Below are 20,462 nucleotides of genomic sequence, written 5' to 3'. Positions count from 1 at the left end.
GGTGTGTTCATTTTACCACATCCTTTTTCTGTCATTATTTCATCAGAAATTCATCCCATGCTGCAATGAACCAACCCACTGTGTGAATCTGAGTTCATCAGCCCATCACAAATGTTAGAGGTAACTCCTCGAGAATAAAGAGATATGAAAGGAAATAAGCAAGAATCATGTGCAGCTGAAGATTGGGCTAATGTTTGTTCAAAAGGTTCATTTAAATTAATCACTTTCGCTTTCAGTCAGACAGCTGCTTCCCCCTCCCCACCCCCAACAACTGGACCGTGTCACATGTAGTTCATGTAGCAGTTAGAAATGAACAATTTCCACATTAAAGTGACGCATAATAAACCATTAAATGAAATACAATCATTTTTAGAGAAGAAATTGTGAAAAATAAAAAACATGACTTGTTGATGGTAAGAAAAATGTAATTATAATAATTACAGTATGTATTATGAATATATTTTTGAAGCATGTATTTCGTCATTTTAGTTAGGTTTTTGAATTTACTTTGTTAGTTAACTAATTTGTTTATCTTTATTGGTTTATTTCTTTAACAAGGATCTTAAGGAAATTTGAACATAATCAAATCTGCTCAATTATTATGAACTGATGCATGGATGGCAGCATAAAACCTGTTTGAGCATCACCTCTGTTCTTTGGAAGCTGATGAGCTGGAAAGTTTGTTCTGCCCTGAGCTACTAACTGCCATACCCCTGTCTTCTGTGTAAATGGTATTTAATGACATGATAACGTCCAGACAACTTTGTTCATAGTAACTAATGGAGAGACAGCAGGCTCAATTTGTGGCAGCGGCATGTGACACCGGCACTTCCTGTGGCATGCTGTGATTTGTGGCATGCGGAGTGGCATGCGGTGTGGCATGCGGTGTGGCATCCGGAGTGGCATCCGGAGTGGCATGCGGTGTGGCATGCGGAGTGGCATGCGGTGTGGCATGCGGTGTGGCATCCGGAGTGGCATGCGGTGTGGCATGCGGTGTGGCATGCGGAGTGGCATGCGGTGTGGCATGCGGAGTGGCATGCGGTGTGGCATGCGGTGTGGCATGCGGAGTGGCATGCGGAGTGGCATGCGGTGTGGCATGCGTTGTGGCATGCGGAGTGGCATGGTGTGGCATGCGGTGTGGCATGCTGCGGCACTTAATGTGGCATGCTTTGTGGCATGCGGTGTGGCATGCGGTGTGGAACTGCTGTTTCTGTTTTTACGCAAACTGTTTGTTACAGACGTCTGTTACACTATAGCTACTTGTAAATAATCATATTTTTATTGCATTATTTCCAATAAAAGCTGAACCTCCACCAAGTCCTGGCACTTCTTGTGACACCTCCACCAACTACTGGCTCTTCTTGTGGCAGCAGGAGTGGCAATTGCGGTGGTGGCTGCAGGACTTTCACTGGTATGCACTTACCAAGAAGATGTCACGGCTGTTGCTGCATTCCTGTTGCTGTGTGTGGGCAAATGATTTGTTAGCTACCCGTTACTCTTTAACTACTTCCAAATAATCATGTTTTATTCATATTATTTCCAATAAAACCTTGTTTAATAACCGCCAGCTTTGTGGCAGCTGCAGTGGCATACATCCGCCACAAGGTGTCACTAATCCGGCATGCCACCTGCTGCCCTTCTGCGAAAATGCTTAGATTTTTGGGTTATTTAATACCTACTATATATTTACATTCAATTATTCATGTATTAAATTCACATAATTTAACAAACATTTTCAAGCAATTTAATACAAAAGTTATAAGGTTACTGTATGTGTGGTTTAACTCGTGATTAGATAAACAAATGTGGTGATATAAATACATCACTTGAAAACACACTGGCACGCTGTGGCCGTTAGGTGCCACAAAGACGATCATGTATTCAGTGATGTATTTATATCACCACATTTGTTTCTCTAATCACGAGTTGAACCACACATACAGTAACCTTATAACTTTTGTATTAAATTGCTTGAAAATGTTTGTTAAATTATGTGAATTTAATACATGAATAATTGAATGTAAATATATAGTAGGTATTAAATAACCCGAAAATCTAAGCATTTTCGCAGAAGGGCGGCAGGTGGCATGCCGGATTAGTGACACCTTGTGGCGGATGTAGCTGCCACAAAGCTGGCGGTTATTAAACAAGGTTTTATTGGAAATAATATGAATAAAACATGATTATTTGGAAGTAGTTAAAGAGTAACGGGTAGCTAACAAATCATTTGCCCACACACAGCAACAGGAATGCAGCAACAGCCGTGACATCTTCTTGGTAAGTGCATACCAGTGAAAGTCCTGCAGCCACCACCGCAATTGCCACTCCTGCTGCCACAAAAAGAGCCAGTAGTTGGTGGAGGTGTCACAAGAAGTGCCAGGACTTGGTGGAGGTTCAGCTTTTATTGAAAATAATGCAATAAAAATATGATTATTTACAAGTAGCTATAGTGTAACAGACGTCTGTGACAAACAGTTTGCGTAAAACAGAAACAGCAGTTCCACACCGCATGCCACACCGCATCCCACACCGCATGCCATATAGCATGCCACACCGCATGCCACCGCATGCCACTCCGCATGCCACTCCGCATGCCACAGCATGCCACACCGCATGCCACTCCGCATGCCACTCCGCATGCCACACCGTATGCCACACCGCATGCCACTCCGCATGCCACTCCGCATGCCACTCCGCATGCCACACCGCATGCCACATCGCATGCCACTCCGCATGCCACACCACATGCCACTCCGCATGCCACTCCGCATGCCACAAATCACCGCATGCCACAGGAAGTGCCGGTGTCAGATGCCGCTGCCACAAATTGAGCTCGGCCCTGCTGAACTAATGTTACAATACAGGTTTGTCAACATGAAGAAGTTAAAACACATGAAGTCAACATGAAGTAAAACACTGGATTCATGTATAACACCCTACTGTACAGCCAGTGGATGTGAAATACTGTATAAAGGATGAACTAATACTCTATTAAGGAAAAATCAGAATCAGAATCAGAATGAGACATACTTTAATAAAAAAAATAATAAAAAAAAGCATGTATATTGGTACTTTAACACTGGGACATGTTCGGAGAGAATGCAGAGGTTGATTGGATCATTCTGTCACCAAGGATGTCCCAGTGTCCTGCACACTGGCCAGGAAGGTGCAGGAGCATCCTCCAAATGTCAGCAGCATCCACAAAGTACTACCTCCACAGTGACTGAGACCTGTGGTCATGTTGGTCAGTGGTGAAGGAACCAAAAGAGAGAGAGAGGAATTGAAGGCAACAGAGGAGAGAATTGCAACGGATCCGGGAGAAAAACGTTGACATTAGCAGAGGAAAAATTTAATCCGGGCCGAAAGTTTTATTTACGAGATTAAATTGAGTGACTCTATCGATCACACAGCACCTATAAACAGTGCTGCTGCCCATGCTGCTGTGAATGAACCGGTGACCAGCACTGATGCGCATGACACGCCCACATCGCTGCCATCACCGCTGCTGCTGGTGGGGTAGATGCAGTTTCTTGACTATGTTCACGCACTGAGCTGTAATACTTTTCATTGTGATTCAGATAGGTGCAGTTCATTTTAAAGATGCAGTTTTAGCACATATTCAGACAGAAACAGGGAAACCGGAGGTCGGGCTGCTGGGGGCTGAGGTGTGTTGCCCTGGGCATGTTTACCTGCTGAACGTAACCGCTGTGAAACAATCACAAAGATTTCTCTGTTTAAAAACATTTTTATGGAGCGCTCTGTTATTGTTACTGTGTGCCACTCGCTAACTCGCTTGTCATCGGACACAATTCAAATTAAACTTCTTCGTGTTTCTATTTTGCGGCATAAATTGTGCGTCAGACTCATATTTAGAAGCTGGTACATGAAATAAAGTGAGAACACACACAGGTAGATTATCAGAGTTCAGTCCGTGAATCCACCTGGATGGTCTCTGCTTCAGAGGAGCTGCTTGTTCCAGCTCCTTAAGAAGGGAGGTAATCACCTCAGATGTGGTGCACCTGCCCGTCCAGTACTGCTGAGGAGAGAGAGAGAAAGGAAACCTGGCCTGCACCCAGACCTAGGAGTATGACAGCACCCCCCCCCCCCCCCTCCTTAACAGACACCCCTTGGCGGCTGTCTGGTGGAGGAGGCCTCAAAGGCTGTAATCAAAGCAGGATCTAAAATAAAGGAATGAGGAATCCAGGAACGTTCCTCTGGGCCATACCCCTCACAGCCCACTGCGTACTGGAATCTGCGGCCACGTCGCCTGGAGGCCACAATCTTGAGGACTGTAAAGGCGGGATGGCCGTCTCCGACCTGGGCGGGTGGAGAGGGTCTGACAGGAGGGACCGACTGGCTGGAGATGACAGGCTTGATTTTGGAGACATGGAACGTAGGGTGAACACGGAGATGAGGAGGGAGTGTAAGGCAAACGGCTGTGGGATCTTGAAGGGACCAAGATATCTGGGTGCCATCTTTTTGGACATCACCTTCAATGGGAAATCCTTGGAGGAAAGCTATACCTCTTGGCCAGGGGTGTAAGTGGGAGCCGGGATGCGCTTGCGGTCAGCAACATTTTTGTCCCGGATGGAGGAACGTTCGAGGGCTGTCCATGTCTGGTCCCAGGCTCTACGACAACGGAGAAGGTGAGATCTGACTGACGGAAGGACGGAATCAGGGAACGGAGTGGGTAGGAGAGATGGTTGATAGCCCAGGGATGCCTCGAACAGGGACAATCCAGTGGCAGCGGAAACATGGGTGTTGTGGGAATATTTTACGCAGGCCAGATGTTGACTCCAGGTGCTGGGGTTGTGTGAGCAGAGACAGCGGAGGGTGTTCTCGAGCTCTTGATTTAGCCGCTCACACTGCCCGTTGGACTGGGGATGGAACCTGAGAATGAACTGTGGGCCGCGGTCTGAGACGATTTCTGAGGGCAGGCCATGGAGCTTAAACGCATGGTTAAAGAGTAACCTGGTAGTCTGATGAGCAGATGGGAGTCCGGACATGGCCACCAGGTGGCATGCTTTGGAGAACCGATCTATTACAGTGAGGATGACTGTCTTATGATCAGACGGGGAAGACCAGTAACAAAATCCAAAGCAATATTGGACCAAGGACGGCTGGGTCTGTATAAGGGCTGGAGGAGGCCAGGAGGCGGTCTACTGGAGCCCTTGTTCTTGGCGCACACAGAGCATGCTGACACGAATTCTGCAACATCTCTCAGAGATGGCCACCAGAATTATCGCCGGATAAAAGCAATGATGCGGCTAGAGCCAGGGTGACCGGAGAACTTCGAGGAATGCCCCCAGCGGATTACTGGGGAACAAACAACTTAAGGTACGTAGAGTCTCTGGGGGGACCACCTCCAGGATCTGGTTCACCCACTTGTGCCTGTTTAATCTTTTTCTCTAAATCCCAGGTGATGGCTCCCAAAACGCAGGATTCAGGGACAATGGTGTCTGGTTCTCCGGCCTCTTCAGTGGTGAAAAACAGTCGAGACAGAGCATCGGGCTTGGTGTTCTTGAAACCAGGGCGGTAGGTGATGGTGAAATTGAACCGGCAAAAGAACAGGGATGGCTCTGGCATTGTTCCCCAAAGGCAAAACTGTGTCTTTATAGGGAACAGATGTACACGAACATGAGGAGCGTCTGTGATGAACAAAGAGCCTCATGTGACATATAACATTCCCCACACTTTGACACACACGGAGGTGATAAAGTTCTGATAATGCTTTACGACCATGTAAGCACACATTGAGAAACTGAACTCTGATTAACCTTACACTTCTGTAAACACAGGCTGTATACTATACATTCCATTCTGTTAAAGGTGACAACATATTTTGCGTAAAGTTTAAATTTAGAAATAGAGTAGAACATTCTCCACTATAGTCCGCCCTTTGATTATGGAATAATCACACAAATCAAACAAAATGTTAATCTGTAGATCTGACGCTATCCAGGTCTCTTAAATAATTTACATGCATTTAACGCTCCTCATTACACAGACTGATCTCATTTACACCAAACCGTGATGAAAAAAGAGTTTACATCTGATTGAGGTTGTTTCCATAATTCGTTGAGATTGAATGAGGCTAAATGCGATTCAGTTGATGCTCCTTGAGTTAAATAAAACTGAACTGCATTATATTTAAGTACATTTTGGTGAGTTTTAGATATTTGTTTGTTTGTTATCGTCGATTGAAAATGTTTGTGTGGATTTCTGCACAATTTCACGCAATGTTATTTTTTCTACATCCTGAATTGTGAGTTAAACATTGCGACACATTTTTGTTGTGCGTATGCATGCTTCATACATGAGGCTCCTGGAAACTTTGGCTTTTGTTCCTGGACCAATACTTTTTAATCCCAGATAACTAAAACTTTAAAAACTGATTTTAATGCTTCATAAAAAAAAGTCAGATTACAAAATTTGTCACAAAACATTGATGCTGAACAAACCAAACTGCTACATTTTCTCTTCAAGAGTCTTTAATCCCAGAAGTCTAAAGTTTTAATGAGAAGCATCCATGACAACAAAGTACTTACATCTTTTTTAAAGTACTAACTTCCAAATTGAAAACTTTCACCATCAGGGAGTATTTTAATACAACTGCTTACAAAACATAATAAACAATTAAAGGATTAATATAAAACAAATGATTTTATACAATATAATTTTAGGTCAAATCACTTCATATCAGAATATATATTTTGACAAAATTAAGATATTTCAAATATATTTATGTACTTCATTACTTAGTACATAAAATAAAAACACAAATTATTAGAATAAGACCAAATAAAATATACAAAACTGTATCAATTATGTCAGGTAATTTCTTATTTAGCGTAAAAAATTTATTCATTGTCTAAAAGGTTGACTCTTCTTGTGAGAAATTAAATAAACTATTTGTTTTAGGATAGCAGCTTATGAATCCTCCTCTGCTGCTCTGTCTCATGGGGTTCCCCAGGGCTCAATCTTAGGTCACTTGCTTTTTCCTTTTATCTTCTCTCTCTGGGTTTCAATACTCAGGAAACATGGGATCTTTTTTCATTGTCATGCTGATGACAGATATATATATATATATATATATATATATATATATATATATATATATATATATATATATATATATATATATATATATATATATATATATATATATATATGCCATTAAAACAGGAACCCCTCGCAGTGAAGCTGCTTTTGCTGTGTCTTAAAGACATCAATGCCTGGATGGCCTTGAAATTGTTAAATTTTAATTGGAGAAAAAAAATACAGTGACGGGTAATGGTTTTTGGTCCCAGTGGCGTCCAAGTGATTTGGGATCCATAACACCATATTTAATGCAGACAGTTTCTATCTTGGGTTTTAAAATTCACACTGATTTTAAATGAGATTACCAGGTTGGAGGAGTGGTAAAGTCCAGTTTTTATTATCTTATGGAACTGGCAAAGGTAAAAACCCATTCAAACCAAAATGTGAAAAAGCAGGCTATGCCTTCATTACAACCCAGCTTGACTACTGTAATTGGCTTTATCATTGAGTCAGCCAGTCCTCGCTGAAAAGTGACCACTTGGTCCAGAATGCTGCAGCCAGGCTTCCAACTGGAGTTCATAAGAGGGAGCTCACTCGGGCTTCCCTCCACTGGCTACCTGTGCATTTTAAAGTTTGCATGGTCTTTCCCCATGTTACCTCTCTTAAAGCTAGGGTCAGCTTTAAGAGAGGTGAGTCCACACTTCAGGGAGATCACAACTGCTAACCTAGTCACTAATCTATCCGTATACATAAACACCAGAATTGCACAGCCAGCAAGTGGAAACTGGAAAGGAAAGACCACGGACACTGAGCGCGTGAGAATCATTGGCATGTGCGACAACCAATAGTTAAGGTGATGATACCCCCGCACCTTGAGGGACAGAGGGGGGTGAGAGCAGGACCAAAACTCGTTCTGTTTTACATACTTTTACGTTCTGAAAGTAGTAAAAGTATTTACTACTTTCAGTAAAAGTATTTACTACTTTCAGGATGGAAGGACTATTTTAACCAGTATTACAAAAAGTGTTTCTGAACAGGATTACCAGCTATAGCTTTAACTGCTCCCACCTTACTCTCCTGCTCGCTGTCTCAGGTTAGGCCTTGGTGCCTCCAGATCAGCTGCTTCTGGAAGCTCAGAGGGGACGGTAGTTTTAGTATTCCTGCCCCAAGGCTATGGAATGATCTACCCCTCAAAATCAGATGAGCTCCTTCACTGTTCACTTTTAAACTGTATTAAAAATGCATTGTTATTCCTTGGCTTTCAACAGAGCATAACACTTTTTGCTTTTTTTCTGTTTTATTGTTTTATTGGTTGCATCATTTTAACCATCCGTTCTTGTTTTTTCTTGTTTATGTTTTAAATGTTTCATGTTTTTTCATATTTTTTATGTGCGCCACTTGAATATGTGCAACCATGGTTGTTTTAAAGTGCTTTATAAGTAAAGAAAGTAGTAGCAGTAGTTGTGAGAAAATCAATATCTAGAACAAAAACATATGAGATGCTTTTTCTGATTAGTACAAATGTCTGCAGAATAAAAATTAACAACAAAGCAAGGTACTTAAGATTTTTCTCCCTTCACAAAAGATTTCATTATCCTCATGAACAAAAAATAAAATACAAAAATATCTATTTTTGTTGCCATTTGACTCAGTAGAAATATAAAAAAGGAGATTAAAGTCCTACAGATCAATAGTTAAACTGAACACCTATTTAAGTGTTTCCTGATTTTAGGGTCAAGAAGGAAAATACTTTATTTGGTTGTAATCTTCATTTTTACCACTAAATGTCACCACATTCTCTGTGTTGAGCATTTATGGTCTTAATTTAGTACCAGTAAGTGTTTTTAAACTTTAGCACATTTTAGTGTGTGTTGAGCCACTTTCATATGAGCCATTTCTCTATGCAGTTGGTGAACACGGTGAAGTTGGAGTGCCAGTGTGTGTGCTCCACGCCGGACTGAACGCACACCGACACGTCACCGCGAGCATCCAGCGTCCTCAGACCAAACGTGTCGCGCTTGTAAAACTGTCAGAGGAGAAGAAGACAGAAACACATTTCCTGTGTTTAAATATAATGAAACTGTTGAGTCTGACAGGTTTTAATAACATCAGCTGAGCTGTTTGTGGAGCTGTTGAGCTCTGATACATTTATACATGTTTTCCAGGTTCACTTCTATTAAAGCTTTCCTGCTAAAGGAAGCCTCTCTCTGACTGATGCAACACAAACCCACTGAAAGTGCCCATGGTGACCTAGCACCTCATTACCTCCATAAAACTCTGATTTCTTTTTTAGCCTAAAATTATTATTTCTTATCACATCATATTGGTTTCAGTTAAAGTAGTAAAAAGTCTTATCAACTGGTTGCAGAAAAGAACAGTTTGACACCTACCTCCTGGTTCCTCATTTCCACAACATCTTCGCTGGCGTTATAAAACCCGTAGTGGCTGTGCAGAAAACAGGAACAAATCACATTTTGGGTTCTGAAAACCCTGAGCATCTTTGCTAGAAACTGCCTGGTATAACACACTGTTTCTCTATTTTATTGTTGAAGATCTATTCAAGATCCTCCAGTTAATGCTTATAAAGCTCTTTGATGCACAAGACATCATGCAACTAAATTAATAATAATAATTGAACTTTATTGATCTCACAATGGAGAAATTCACTTCAGCATCTTAACCCATCCCCTTGGGGAGCAGTGGGCTGCCACTGTGCGGTGCCTGGGGAGCAATTGGGGGTTAGGGGTCTTGCTCAGGGACCCAGAATGGCAGCTTGTGGGAGTTGAACTCAGAACCTCTGGGACAGAAGCTCTAAGCTCTGACCACTAGGCCACCACTCCCCCTAACATTCTACCCAATACTAACAAAAGTAGGCTGGTCCTCCTGGGTGCCTAACATGACAGCTCATCCTCTCAGTTTAGCTGTTAATGAGACTAATAAGTAAAACATTTCTGAAATTGGTAAAACCTGGATTGCCACGGAGTGATGACCCCATCATCTGGACCTCCAATCAGCACCATCTTCTTGATGCGCAGGAAGTTTTCTCTCCAATCTGAGGAAAGGATGTTCAGATAAGATAACATTAAAGTGTTGTTTTATATAAAGAACAGTTCTTACAGGAGTTAAACAGGTGATTAAATCTCTTTGTCGATGATGTTGTATTATTCCTGCAAAATGTGGAGTATTCTCTTTATGGGACACTGACATTTAGAATGTTTTTTATCTGTTTCTTATCAATCCATTGACAAAAACAGATTGATAGCTCTTTAAATTAATGCAAATATTCACATCCATCCAAATCTTACATTTTGTAAACTGGCTGCATGATTGAACTCAGCTAAATCATTCTGTTTCAGTATTGGGATGGGTAGTTGCAGTCAATATATTTTAAATTAAACCAATAAACCACGGCTGACCTGATTTAAGTCTGTTAACTCAACCGTCTCTAGATTCTTATGGAAAACACATAGAAGTCTGAAGACCCTATAAGAGGCTTGAAGCAGTGTCAGATTAGAGCTTCCAACCTTTTACAGCTACTGTGTGGCTAATAGTGGGGAGCCATGATTACAGGAACATGCAACAGTTAAGTAACTGAGGATCACCTGCTATTGTAATGGTTGTTAAAGCAGATACACACAGGCTAATTATTGTGTCTTGCTGATTAAACTATGTTAGATATTATATAAAGCTGCTGGTTGGTGGGGCTGTTGAAAGTAGTTATTGGTAAAATACGAGGTTGTTCATAGACACTGTACATCACAGATGTGACTGACATAGATATGGACAAAGGGACGGGTCAGTTATCTCTGGCCAGCATGTACACTCATTCATAGGGATTCCATACATGACAGAATATATAGTCCTTCCAGTCAGTTCTGGGTCTTTCCCAGGGTCTGCCTCGAGCAGGACGTGGAAGGAAAACCTTCAAAGGGAGGTGCCCGAGCCATCCTGAACAGATGTCAACGAACTCCTTTTGCTGCAGAAAAGCGGCAGCTCTACTTTGAGCTCCTCTCCTATCTCTAAGTTCATTTTCACTGCTTGTCTACATAATAGTGTTCTTTTTGTCATGATCCAGACCTCATGACCATAAGTGAGGGTCAGAATGTAGACAGATCATGACTTTGATTAAATAAAAGCAGTTGTATTAAAGAAACAGGAAAACCTGTCCAGACGCTGTAAGGTAGCAAGGTCCACTAGACTGTTTGCCTATGTTGTGAGGACAGGATACAATTACATAACTAATGAATAATAAAGGTGCCATCTTTTACTACCTTTCATGAACTTGTGAGATTCTTCACCGTTTATCAGCGGCAGGAAGGTGTTGCCCCTCAGGTAGTCGGCTCTATGGTGAGGGTCTGCACGGAGAGAAACCATAATCTTTGTTTTATACTCTGTTGACAGAGAAAGTCTCCAACCTTTCTGCTCCAAACTCACCATTCCAGTAGTCACAAATTGAAATTTTTTGCCCCATTTTGTTGTAGCAGAAGATATAAACCATCTTCTTTGCATGGTCAGGAAACACCTTCCTCAGGTAATCTGTGTCTGTGAATAAAGACCAAAACCATCAGCTGTGTATTTATTATCCTTTAAATAATAGAAGTTTGTGTGAAGAAGAGAAGATCTGGACATGTAAACACTAGGAAACATCTAACCTCCGTACTGTCCAGCCAGCGGAGAGGACAGGCCGATGAATGTGTGCACGTTGTGATTGGGAGACGTGGAGAGAACTGCTCGACAGATTAGACCGCCTTAAAAAGGAAAATAGACAAAATAAGGCAAACATCAGTCTAGGTGATCATTGCTATCAACAATATTTTTTCTATTCACCTGAATGGGGACGATCTGACTTGTGTGAGAGATTCTACAGCGGCAAATAGCAGAAATGGGTCCTAAACCTAAATGGAGCACATCCTCACACCACAGAGTGGGGGCATTTCTGTGATGTAGAGACTGAACTGTCTAATTCTGTCCCTGATTCTGTCCCTGACTCATTACCTTCAAAGGGACCTTTTTCTGTGTCTGACGCCAAACCGAGCGTTTTCCTGTGCGTTGTTTGCAAATTAACTCACAAATGTTGGCCTTTTTATTTTGAATATGTTTTTATATGTTCTGTTGTGTTTTAAAAATATTTTATTAATCCAAAAATGACATGAAATGCTTGTTTTATATGTTATGGGGTTGCTTTAAGGAGTTGTTGTAGATGCTGATGACTGCAGGCAGGAAGGATCTCCTGTACCGGTCTGTCTTACAGCAGATCTGGAAAAGCCTCTGACTGAAGAGACTGTTGTTGTACAACAGTCTGATGAAGAGGATGTTCATGGTTGTTTATAATGTTCTTCATTTTATGAAGAATCCTTCTTTGCTAAGTCATCTCTAGAAGTACTAGAAAGGTCCCCAGAATAGAGCTGGCCCTCTTTATCAGGTAAACGCTGCAGAAGCATCAAATCCACAATGAATAAACTCAGGAACAGCCTCTTTCCAAGAGCTGTGAGGGCAATCGCCTCCTGCTGAGAAGTTTGTGGTGCTCCGTGTTACAATCACTGTACTGATATTGCCTGTTTGCAGACTCTAATTCTGAAAAGTTTTAAATTGCACATTTCTGTAAATGAAGCCTCAAGATCACTGCACAAAAATTACATAATTACCTCATTACTTGAAATAATAAAGGAGGCACTAATCTATGTACCATGGCTCATATCACTCGCTAAGGGACTGATATCAGATCTCTCAGACTCTGATACAAACTTGCATACTCTAATGTGTGAAGAAAACTGTAAATACTAAGTCTGTTGTGTATGTGTGTCATATTATTTGTGTGTATCCTAAGCCAGTGTCTGCCTCAAAGGTAATTTCACCATGGTAAAACATTGAAACATAAAAGATTCTTGTTTTTTTTTCAGCACCACCACCATAAGTGAAAAAGGAACTGGTTTCTGTGTTGGTTTTTCTGAAACAATGAACCGATACGTTTCAAATGTCAGGGAACCCAAAGTGTCTTTGATCCTGAACCAGGCTGATTAAAACCTCATACCTCCCATAAATAAGGGGGTCTGTTGTGGTTCTGATTAATCAGGTGTATTTCATTCTGACATTAGGGTGTCCATGTGGACCTTAATATGTCCTTCAGAGCTGGACTTGTACTCTACCATAAAATTATCTTTAGTAGTTGGTACTACTGTGTAACTGACTTGGGCCACCCTGACTAAGCAGGCTGTACTCCCTCTCCACTGGAAATGTTTTTTTATGTTTGAAGGTGAGAAGAGACGTATTTACAGTGTTTTTTACCATAAAGTGGTCAGGTCATGCTAACCTATGGGAGCTTACGGGAAAAGGGATATATAGGCCTACACTAACGCAATCTGTGCATGATGAGGCCTGATCTGCCGCCACTGTTGTCCTGTTTTCTTTTTTTCTAGGAGCTATGAGCTTCTGGGAGCTGCAGAATCATTTGTGCAGAAACTAAACTGGCAAGTGAAAATAATCTAACCCTAAAAGAGGAACTTTAATGTTTGATAGGTTCTGAAATTGAATGCATGGTTTTCAGATGAAACACCCTATGGATTGTGGGTCAAATATTTGCGTTTGTAATGCTGGGCTGCATAGGTATGTTCAGTCTGTGGATCAATGTTTGCCCATACTTCTATACGCTCTCCTGACCAAGTGTGACCAATTTCACTAAATGTACCTTGTGTACCAGAATGCAATTTGACCCACATTTGGACTGCACAAAACATGATTTTAATAGGTTGGCCCATAGGTAATCCTAAAAAACCAAGGTAGTTTTTAGCTCACACAGTCTTTCACTGCCCTATGCTATGAATACTTGTTGAGGTTTCTGTCCTGCATCATCTGCTGTGCCTTAATCTCCATGATTCTGGCTTGGCTGTCTGTCTGCTCTGTCATTTTCCAGCACCTCGGCAATCAAGATCATCATATGCATCTGTGAGCTTTGCTGCTGCAGCGCAACCAAGTCAACCTCCTACACCTGTTTTCTCAACAGTTGAATGCAAATTTGTATTTGATCACCTTGTGAGAAACACAGCAGATGGACTCCTTCAGGAGACTTGTTCATGATGTCCTCGATGGCCTTCCTGAAGTCTTCAACCTGCATCCACAACGGCTTCAGACTCTCCATATTGTTGTAGAGACTAACAGTCTGCACCTTGGTGCCTGGATGTACCTGGATGCACATCAGAGAAATAAATGCTTTAGATCAAAAACATTAGTTAGTAAAACTGGAATAACAGATAATTCTGACAGCTCTGTAGCTTATATGTATCTACCAGGTGTTCTCCCTAAAATAAAACTGATTCTTACAAATTGAAAATGAGAGGGGAACAGAAATCAATCGGTTTAAAGGCTGATTTTCACTTCATCTAAAACCTAAAGTTTAAGTAAACTTTAAGCTGTTTACCACTTTTATTTCAAGATGTTTGCAAACTTAATTTGATTGCATTGTTCTTCTTGGCATCTATATGAGCTTGATTGAGATTTCTTTTGATTTAATGGAAATTTAAAGTGGTGAACGTAATAACGTTCATAACGTTCAATAACGTTCATTTGTGTTAGTAATAACTAACACAAATCTGAAATCCTGTGAACTGCAGTTTCCATAACCTTGAGCAAAATTTAAGTGAAAGTTTACAAATCACAGATTCATCATGCTTTAAAATATATCTAAACTGCTAGAGTTTGGTTTGCTCCTCTTTTGTAGATCCTCCTCAATCTGGAGTGCTACAGGGATCTATACTGGCTATGAGTCTCTGGGGCCTGTCTTTAGGAGGCAGAACTTTTCTTTTCACAGCTTTGCCAACGGCATTCAGGTCTCTCTTCTGGCTCAGTTGAACAGCTTTAAACCACAACACTATTCTGATAAATTTCAAGGAAAACAAGCACTGGTTCATTTAAATTTATGGAAATGAGCCATTAGTAGTTGAGCTTTATTTCTTTATTACGTGATGATTTTATTGTATTTTACTTATTATTTTGGTCTGTATTTATGTTTCTCTTTCTAAATCAATAGTTCTATTGGTCAATTTTATTATATATGTGTGCTTTTAAAATATGGTCAGTAGCAGAGTTACTGACCTGATCTGGAACCTAAAAATATATTGTCCTTCTATTCATCATCTTCTGTTTGCAAGAAATGCCTCTGACAATTTTGATGTAGGTAAAATCTTTTTTTTTTAAACGGTCTCAATTTTAGGATTTTGCATTTCTTAAAAAACTGTAAATACAATAAATAAATTAATGTAAATAAAAACGTAAATAAATTGTGTCTTTGTTCAAAGATGTTTATAACAAAAGTCTAAAGGTCTCACTTAAACTTTTTTCTGCTAAAATGAATTTTATAGATGCTGCACTGCCCTCCCTTCAAAGCCCCAACAAATGGAACAGAAACAGTTCTGGTTCTGAAATGAATGAGTATAAAGGAACCAAAGGCCAAAGAAAAGGTTTAGAAAAAAAAAACAGAAACCAGGAAAACTGCAAATCGAGACGAATTTAAAAGACTAGAAGAAAGTCAGACTAGAAAACTGACTTTTTCTTCGTATCTTATGAACTAAGAAAAAAAGTAGTAGTAGTAGTAAAGTGTTTATTTAATAACATTTACAAATAAATGTATGTTATCAGCTATGACTAAATGTTAATATCAGTGAGCTCCTCTGGACTGGACTGGTCCAGAGGAGCTGAGCAGACCCACCTTCTTAATGAACATGGAGAGATTCTCAAACTGCTTGGGTCCGTCCAAAATGCCGTGAACGATGATGACCGGCTTGTATCCATCCGTGCAGCCTGCAGCCTGCAGCAGCAGCAGCACCACCACCGCCAGGGGAACCCTGCTGCTCCACGGAGTCATCATTTCCACCCGGTCACAGATCGCTGCTGGAGGATCCACAGGAGCAAGAGATCTGAGGAGAGACTGGTTGCATTCTCTGAGAACGTGCAGGTTCCCTCCTATTTATTACGGTGGGTGTGTTCATTTTACCACATCCTTTTTCTGTCATTATTTCATCAGAAATCCAACCCACGCTGCAACGCTGCAATGTACCCACTTAACATTGTGTGGCTCTGAGCTGCATCAGGCCATCACAAATGTTAGAGGCAACTCCATGAGAAAGAAGAGATATGAAAGGAAATAAGCATGAAAAACAAGCTGCTGAAGATTGGGCTAATGTTTGTTCAAAAGGTTCATTTAAATGAATCATTTTCACTTTCAGTCAGACAGCTGCTTCTACCACCCCACCCCCCTACCCCCCACCCCCCAACAACCAGACTGGGTCACATTTAGCTCATGACGCAAAAAAAATTCTTGAAAAGGATATTATGAAAACTTAAAGATATGATTCCTGGATGTGAAATGGCTAATGCCCCTTTCTGCTACCCCTGATGCCGACATGGAGACCACGTGGACAAAGACAAGTGTCACTGATATGCACCATCTTTCTTGCGAGGCAAGGATGAAAGTGTGGAGTCCAGCAACCCTGGGATTTTTCGTGGATTGATAGATTTTTTGCCATTGCTGGATGAGGTGTTTGAGGAGGACCTAAGAACAGCCACGGTCTTTCAGGGCACGTCAAAGACGTTGTAGAGTGAGCTGCTGGATCGCATGGCATCTGTCATCAGGGAATGTATCATGGAGGAGGCTAAATCGGCTAGATATGTAAATGGTAAATGGTAAATGATTTGTGGCAATCCAAACAGATGAAATCACTGATGTTTCTAAACAGACTCAGTGTTTGTGTTGAGTTAGATAAATGGAAAATATAACATGCAATAACGGTTCTTTGAATCTGTTCCGATCTTGTCTATAATGGCTGGCTCCATTGCCGATGCAATTTTGGAGACTGAATAGCGTTTTCAATGTTCCAGAGGAGAGAGAGCTGGTGTGCAACTAAAGGTATGGGAGGTGTACAAAAATGCCCATTATTGGGGCCTGCCATTGCAATTGCAAGAGGAAGCAATGTACAAAAATCCCACAGGAGTGAATAGAGTCAGGTAGAGAGAAAGCCTCGAAATGACTATTTTCAACGCTGTACTGTGTCGTCATACTTTCCCCTACAAATACTGTTTAACTTACAGTTTGTAGATATATCTTTGATCTATTCAGAAGTGAGAACAGGATGTGGATATATTTTATGTTTTTTTACAGTTACTCCTCAAATTTCATGTCCAAACTTCAGCAGACTCATCCTTTATAACAGGAGTCAATGATGGAATTCTCAAACAGCTAGAGTGGGCTACTTCAACGTTTTCAAAGATTTCACAACTCTGAATAACTTCAGCCTTCTTGTTCAATTTGCACTCTATGTAGACAATTATACACCAAACGTGGTCATTTTATCTGGATTCAGAAAACGTAACCCTGATTGGTGTGGGATTTACAGATTTTTCGCAAATTACCCCAGAGCGCCCAAAAGTCAAAACGCTCTACGTTCATTTTCTATGGAGCTGTCTTCAAAAATCACTCCTGAAAATCACAAACGACACCTTTTCGCATCGTCGTCAAGCCTTCACTGATTCTTGTACAAAACATAAATGGTTATTTATCAAAACCACCATTGTTCTCCAAAGCCCGCTGATACTGCGTGAGAAAGAATTATTTTGATATCTCTTATACTTTTTCAGTTATAGCGATTTGTTCGGGACCCTGTTTAGGGCCTTTGGCCATTTTCGTAAAAATTCCCCTTTATTTCATTATTTTTTTGCTCCTTTAGTAAAATGTTTCCTACAAAAACAGATAGTTAGTCTTGTTCCCCTGTCCGTTCCAAATTAAACACACTAAGGATTACGTCTGTAGCCTTTACGGTTCCGGAGATATGGGTGTAGTCCGAGGGAACGTTTTGCCATTGGTTCACAATGAGACACATTCACACTTATGCTCATACAGACACATTATGTTTTATGTGCACTGGTTAGCCTAGTGGTCAGTATGTCTGCCTTTTGTGTAAGATGGCAGTGATTCACAAACTGGTCTGGGAGGCTTAAGGTTATACATTTTTTATCCCCACAATGTATATATCAAAATGTGTGTCTCGGTCCCGTGAAGTGTGCTTTTTGAACTACACGCCATTTTGAGCTACCATTGCGACGTAATTAGTGAAAAACCCTGCGCTAAAAATCCCACAGGAATGAATGGACTATATGTTTAATCATGTCTGTGGCCTATATATTACACACATATGCATGCTTATGCATCCCACCTGTGGGAAATGGCACTACACACCATTTTGGTCCAATGAAGAGTTCTGGCCCCAGATTTGGTGAGGCTGAGTTACTAAAGGAGGCCGATCTGACCCATGAACATTGGTGACCTTTGGTGACTTAGTATTTTCTCCCTTTTTGAGGCACTTCCCAGTAAAGAATTTGAACCAAACTAACAGAGTACCATCACCCGGTGATACTGAACACAACCATGTTAGTGGCTAATGGTTAACATGTTGCTAACCGGAAGTAGTCCTAGGAAGGTCCTACCAACTTCTGCTTACCCAGGTTTGTATTGCCTTTACAGGGAAAGCTCCACAATAAATCTGGCCCACATCAGTTAAAGCATCTCCAAGTTATGAGGTGTCAAATATCGATTTTTAACAAATTTTTTGCTGCTACGCGCTGCAGAAATGCTCTAGAGACAGCAAAATCACATTATCTAATCAGTCCCCCATATGATAAATGTAATGATTAATTAGATAGAGAGCTGCAGCTGTGAGTGAGTTTCCATGACAACGGAACTCTGCTGGCCAGAGGCTCCTAGAGGTCAGGGACATGCTCCATTGGCTTAGCATGGCACTTTTCCATGCTCACTGCAGGGGCTGTAATGAACGTAGGAATCTGAGTCCTAACTGTTAACTCTTATGGTTAGGACGATACGCAGCACATGGCAGGCCCATTCTAGATTTCTTCAGAAATTTTCTTGTTTGCATTGTCCTGCACACCAGCCGACTTTACTCATGCAGCAGGCAACTTCTCATATCCCAGTAATGATCTTTTTTTCCCTCTGACTTGGGTGGGATTTCCAATTTTTTAACCTCGTCACCGAAACGTGAAGCCCAGAAGTGAGAGAGTGCCAAACTCTCAGTTATATCAGTTTATATGGATCAGCAAAGACCTGCTCCAGGATTAGTCGATTCTTCCCATGTTGTCTTTAGGAATACGCTTCACTGTTAGCCTGGCTCCAGGGATATTCACGTGTCCATTCTGCTCCAAGATAACTGTCCATTTGTTTATGCATGCCACATCTGTGAAGTCCTTGGTCTGCATGAGTTATCTGCTGTTTCCCTGTTTACTGCTTTTGGCAGCTCAAGCATCTGTGATTGCATTATCCTTAACAGTATCAACCACAAGATGGAATTCTAAGAGCAGGATCATGGGCAATGTCTTTGAGAACCTGGTGTGAGAATCATCACCTCAGACAGATCATTGGACTACAGCACCGTAAGGGAGGCACCTGGCTTCCTTAGGATGCTGCAGGATGAAGATTTTCTTTTTTTCCTGCAGTTGTTTCATTAAATCATGTGTCATGATTCCCCAAAGGGAAATGAAATGTTGGTTTATATATTATGGTGTTGCTTAAAGGAGTTGTTGTAGATGCTGATGGCTGCAGGCTGCGGTCTGTCTTACAGCAGATCTGGAAAAGCATCTGACTGAAGAGACTGTTGTTGTACAACAGTCTGATGAAGAGGATGTTCATGGTTGTTTATAATGTTCTTCATTTTATGGAGAATCCTCATTTGCTAAGTCATCTCCAGATTTACTAGAAAGGTCCCCAGAATAGAGCCGGCCCTCTTTATCAGCTTGTTGAGCTTCTTTAAGTCAGTTGCTCTGATGTTGCCACCCCAACAGATGATGGCAGAGGAGATTATACTCTCCACAACAGACTTTTAGAAGTTCTGCAGCATCTTGCTGCAAACCCTGAAGGACCTAAGCTTCCCCAGGAAGTACAGTCTGCTCTGTCCCTTCTTGTAGACAGCTTCACCGTTGTCACACTCAGTCATGGCATTGATGTCCCCTCCATGTGGCTGGCACAGTACATCCCAGTCTGTTGCTTCAAAACAACCCTTTAGGACTTCCTCGGCTTCATGTGACAATTTTATCGCAGTTCTATGTACGGCAGGTTGCCTTTGAAAAAAGGCTTATATTCTGAGGAGAAAAAAACACAGATTCTGATCTGATTTGCCAAGAGGAGGTCTTGCCTTAGAGATGTATGAATATTGGCCTTTCGTATAAAACAAAACCAGACTTTTATTTTCTCTAGTAGAGCAGGTGACAAGTTGGAAGTGTAGCACAGAGTGAGGCATGATTAAAATCACCAGATATTGCCAAAAAAGCATTTGGGTGTTGTGTATGTAGTTTGTCCACAACTCAGCTGATGACATCACATGCAGTATTGGCAATAGCTCATGGTGAAACGTGAAAGTGTTGCCAAA

The 20,462-nt window shown here is 41.3% G+C and overlaps 1 protein-coding gene across 1 annotated transcript; it reads right to left on the bottom strand.

The window, feature by feature from the left end:
• Window positions 1–7,154: 7,154 nt before the first annotated feature.
• Window positions 7,155–16,276, bottom strand: LOC118556396 (lysosomal thioesterase PPT2-A-like). Its single transcript, XM_036135505.1, has 8 exons — window positions 15,743–16,276; window positions 14,068–14,221; window positions 11,694–11,789; window positions 11,476–11,583; window positions 11,313–11,396; window positions 10,009–10,093; window positions 9,432–9,486; window positions 7,155–9,067 (listed from the first exon to the last, which is right to left on the bottom strand). The coding sequence occupies exons 1-8, from the start codon at window positions 15,899–15,901 to the stop codon at window positions 8,924–8,926; spliced, it is 885 nt and encodes a 294-aa protein (XP_035991398.1). The 5' UTR covers window positions 15,902–16,276; the 3' UTR covers window positions 7,155–8,923.
• Between the last annotated feature and the right edge of the window lie 4,186 nt (window positions 16,277–20,462).

This window comes from Fundulus heteroclitus, chromosome 3, assembly GCF_011125445.2.
Source record: "Fundulus heteroclitus isolate FHET01 chromosome 3, MU-UCD_Fhet_4.1, whole genome shotgun sequence".
In the NCBI taxonomy this organism is placed as follows: Eukaryota; Metazoa; Chordata; class Actinopteri; order Cyprinodontiformes; family Fundulidae; genus Fundulus; species Fundulus heteroclitus.
This window is presented reverse-complemented; position numbering and strand designations above follow the sequence as displayed.

Coding starts and splice junctions, on each gene's coding strand:
- LOC118556396 (XM_036135505.1), bottom strand. CDS start 15,901: ATGATGACTCCGTGGAGCAGCAGGGTTCCCCTGGCGGTGGTGGTGCTG. Junction 14,222..15,742: donor TCTCCATGTTCATTAAGAAG/GTGGGTCTGCTC, acceptor ATGTGCATCCAG/GTACATCCAGGCACCAAGGT. Junction 9,068..9,431: donor TGGAAATGAGGAACCAGGAG/GTAGGTGTCAAA, acceptor CTCCTCTGACAG/TTTTACAAGCGCGACACGTT.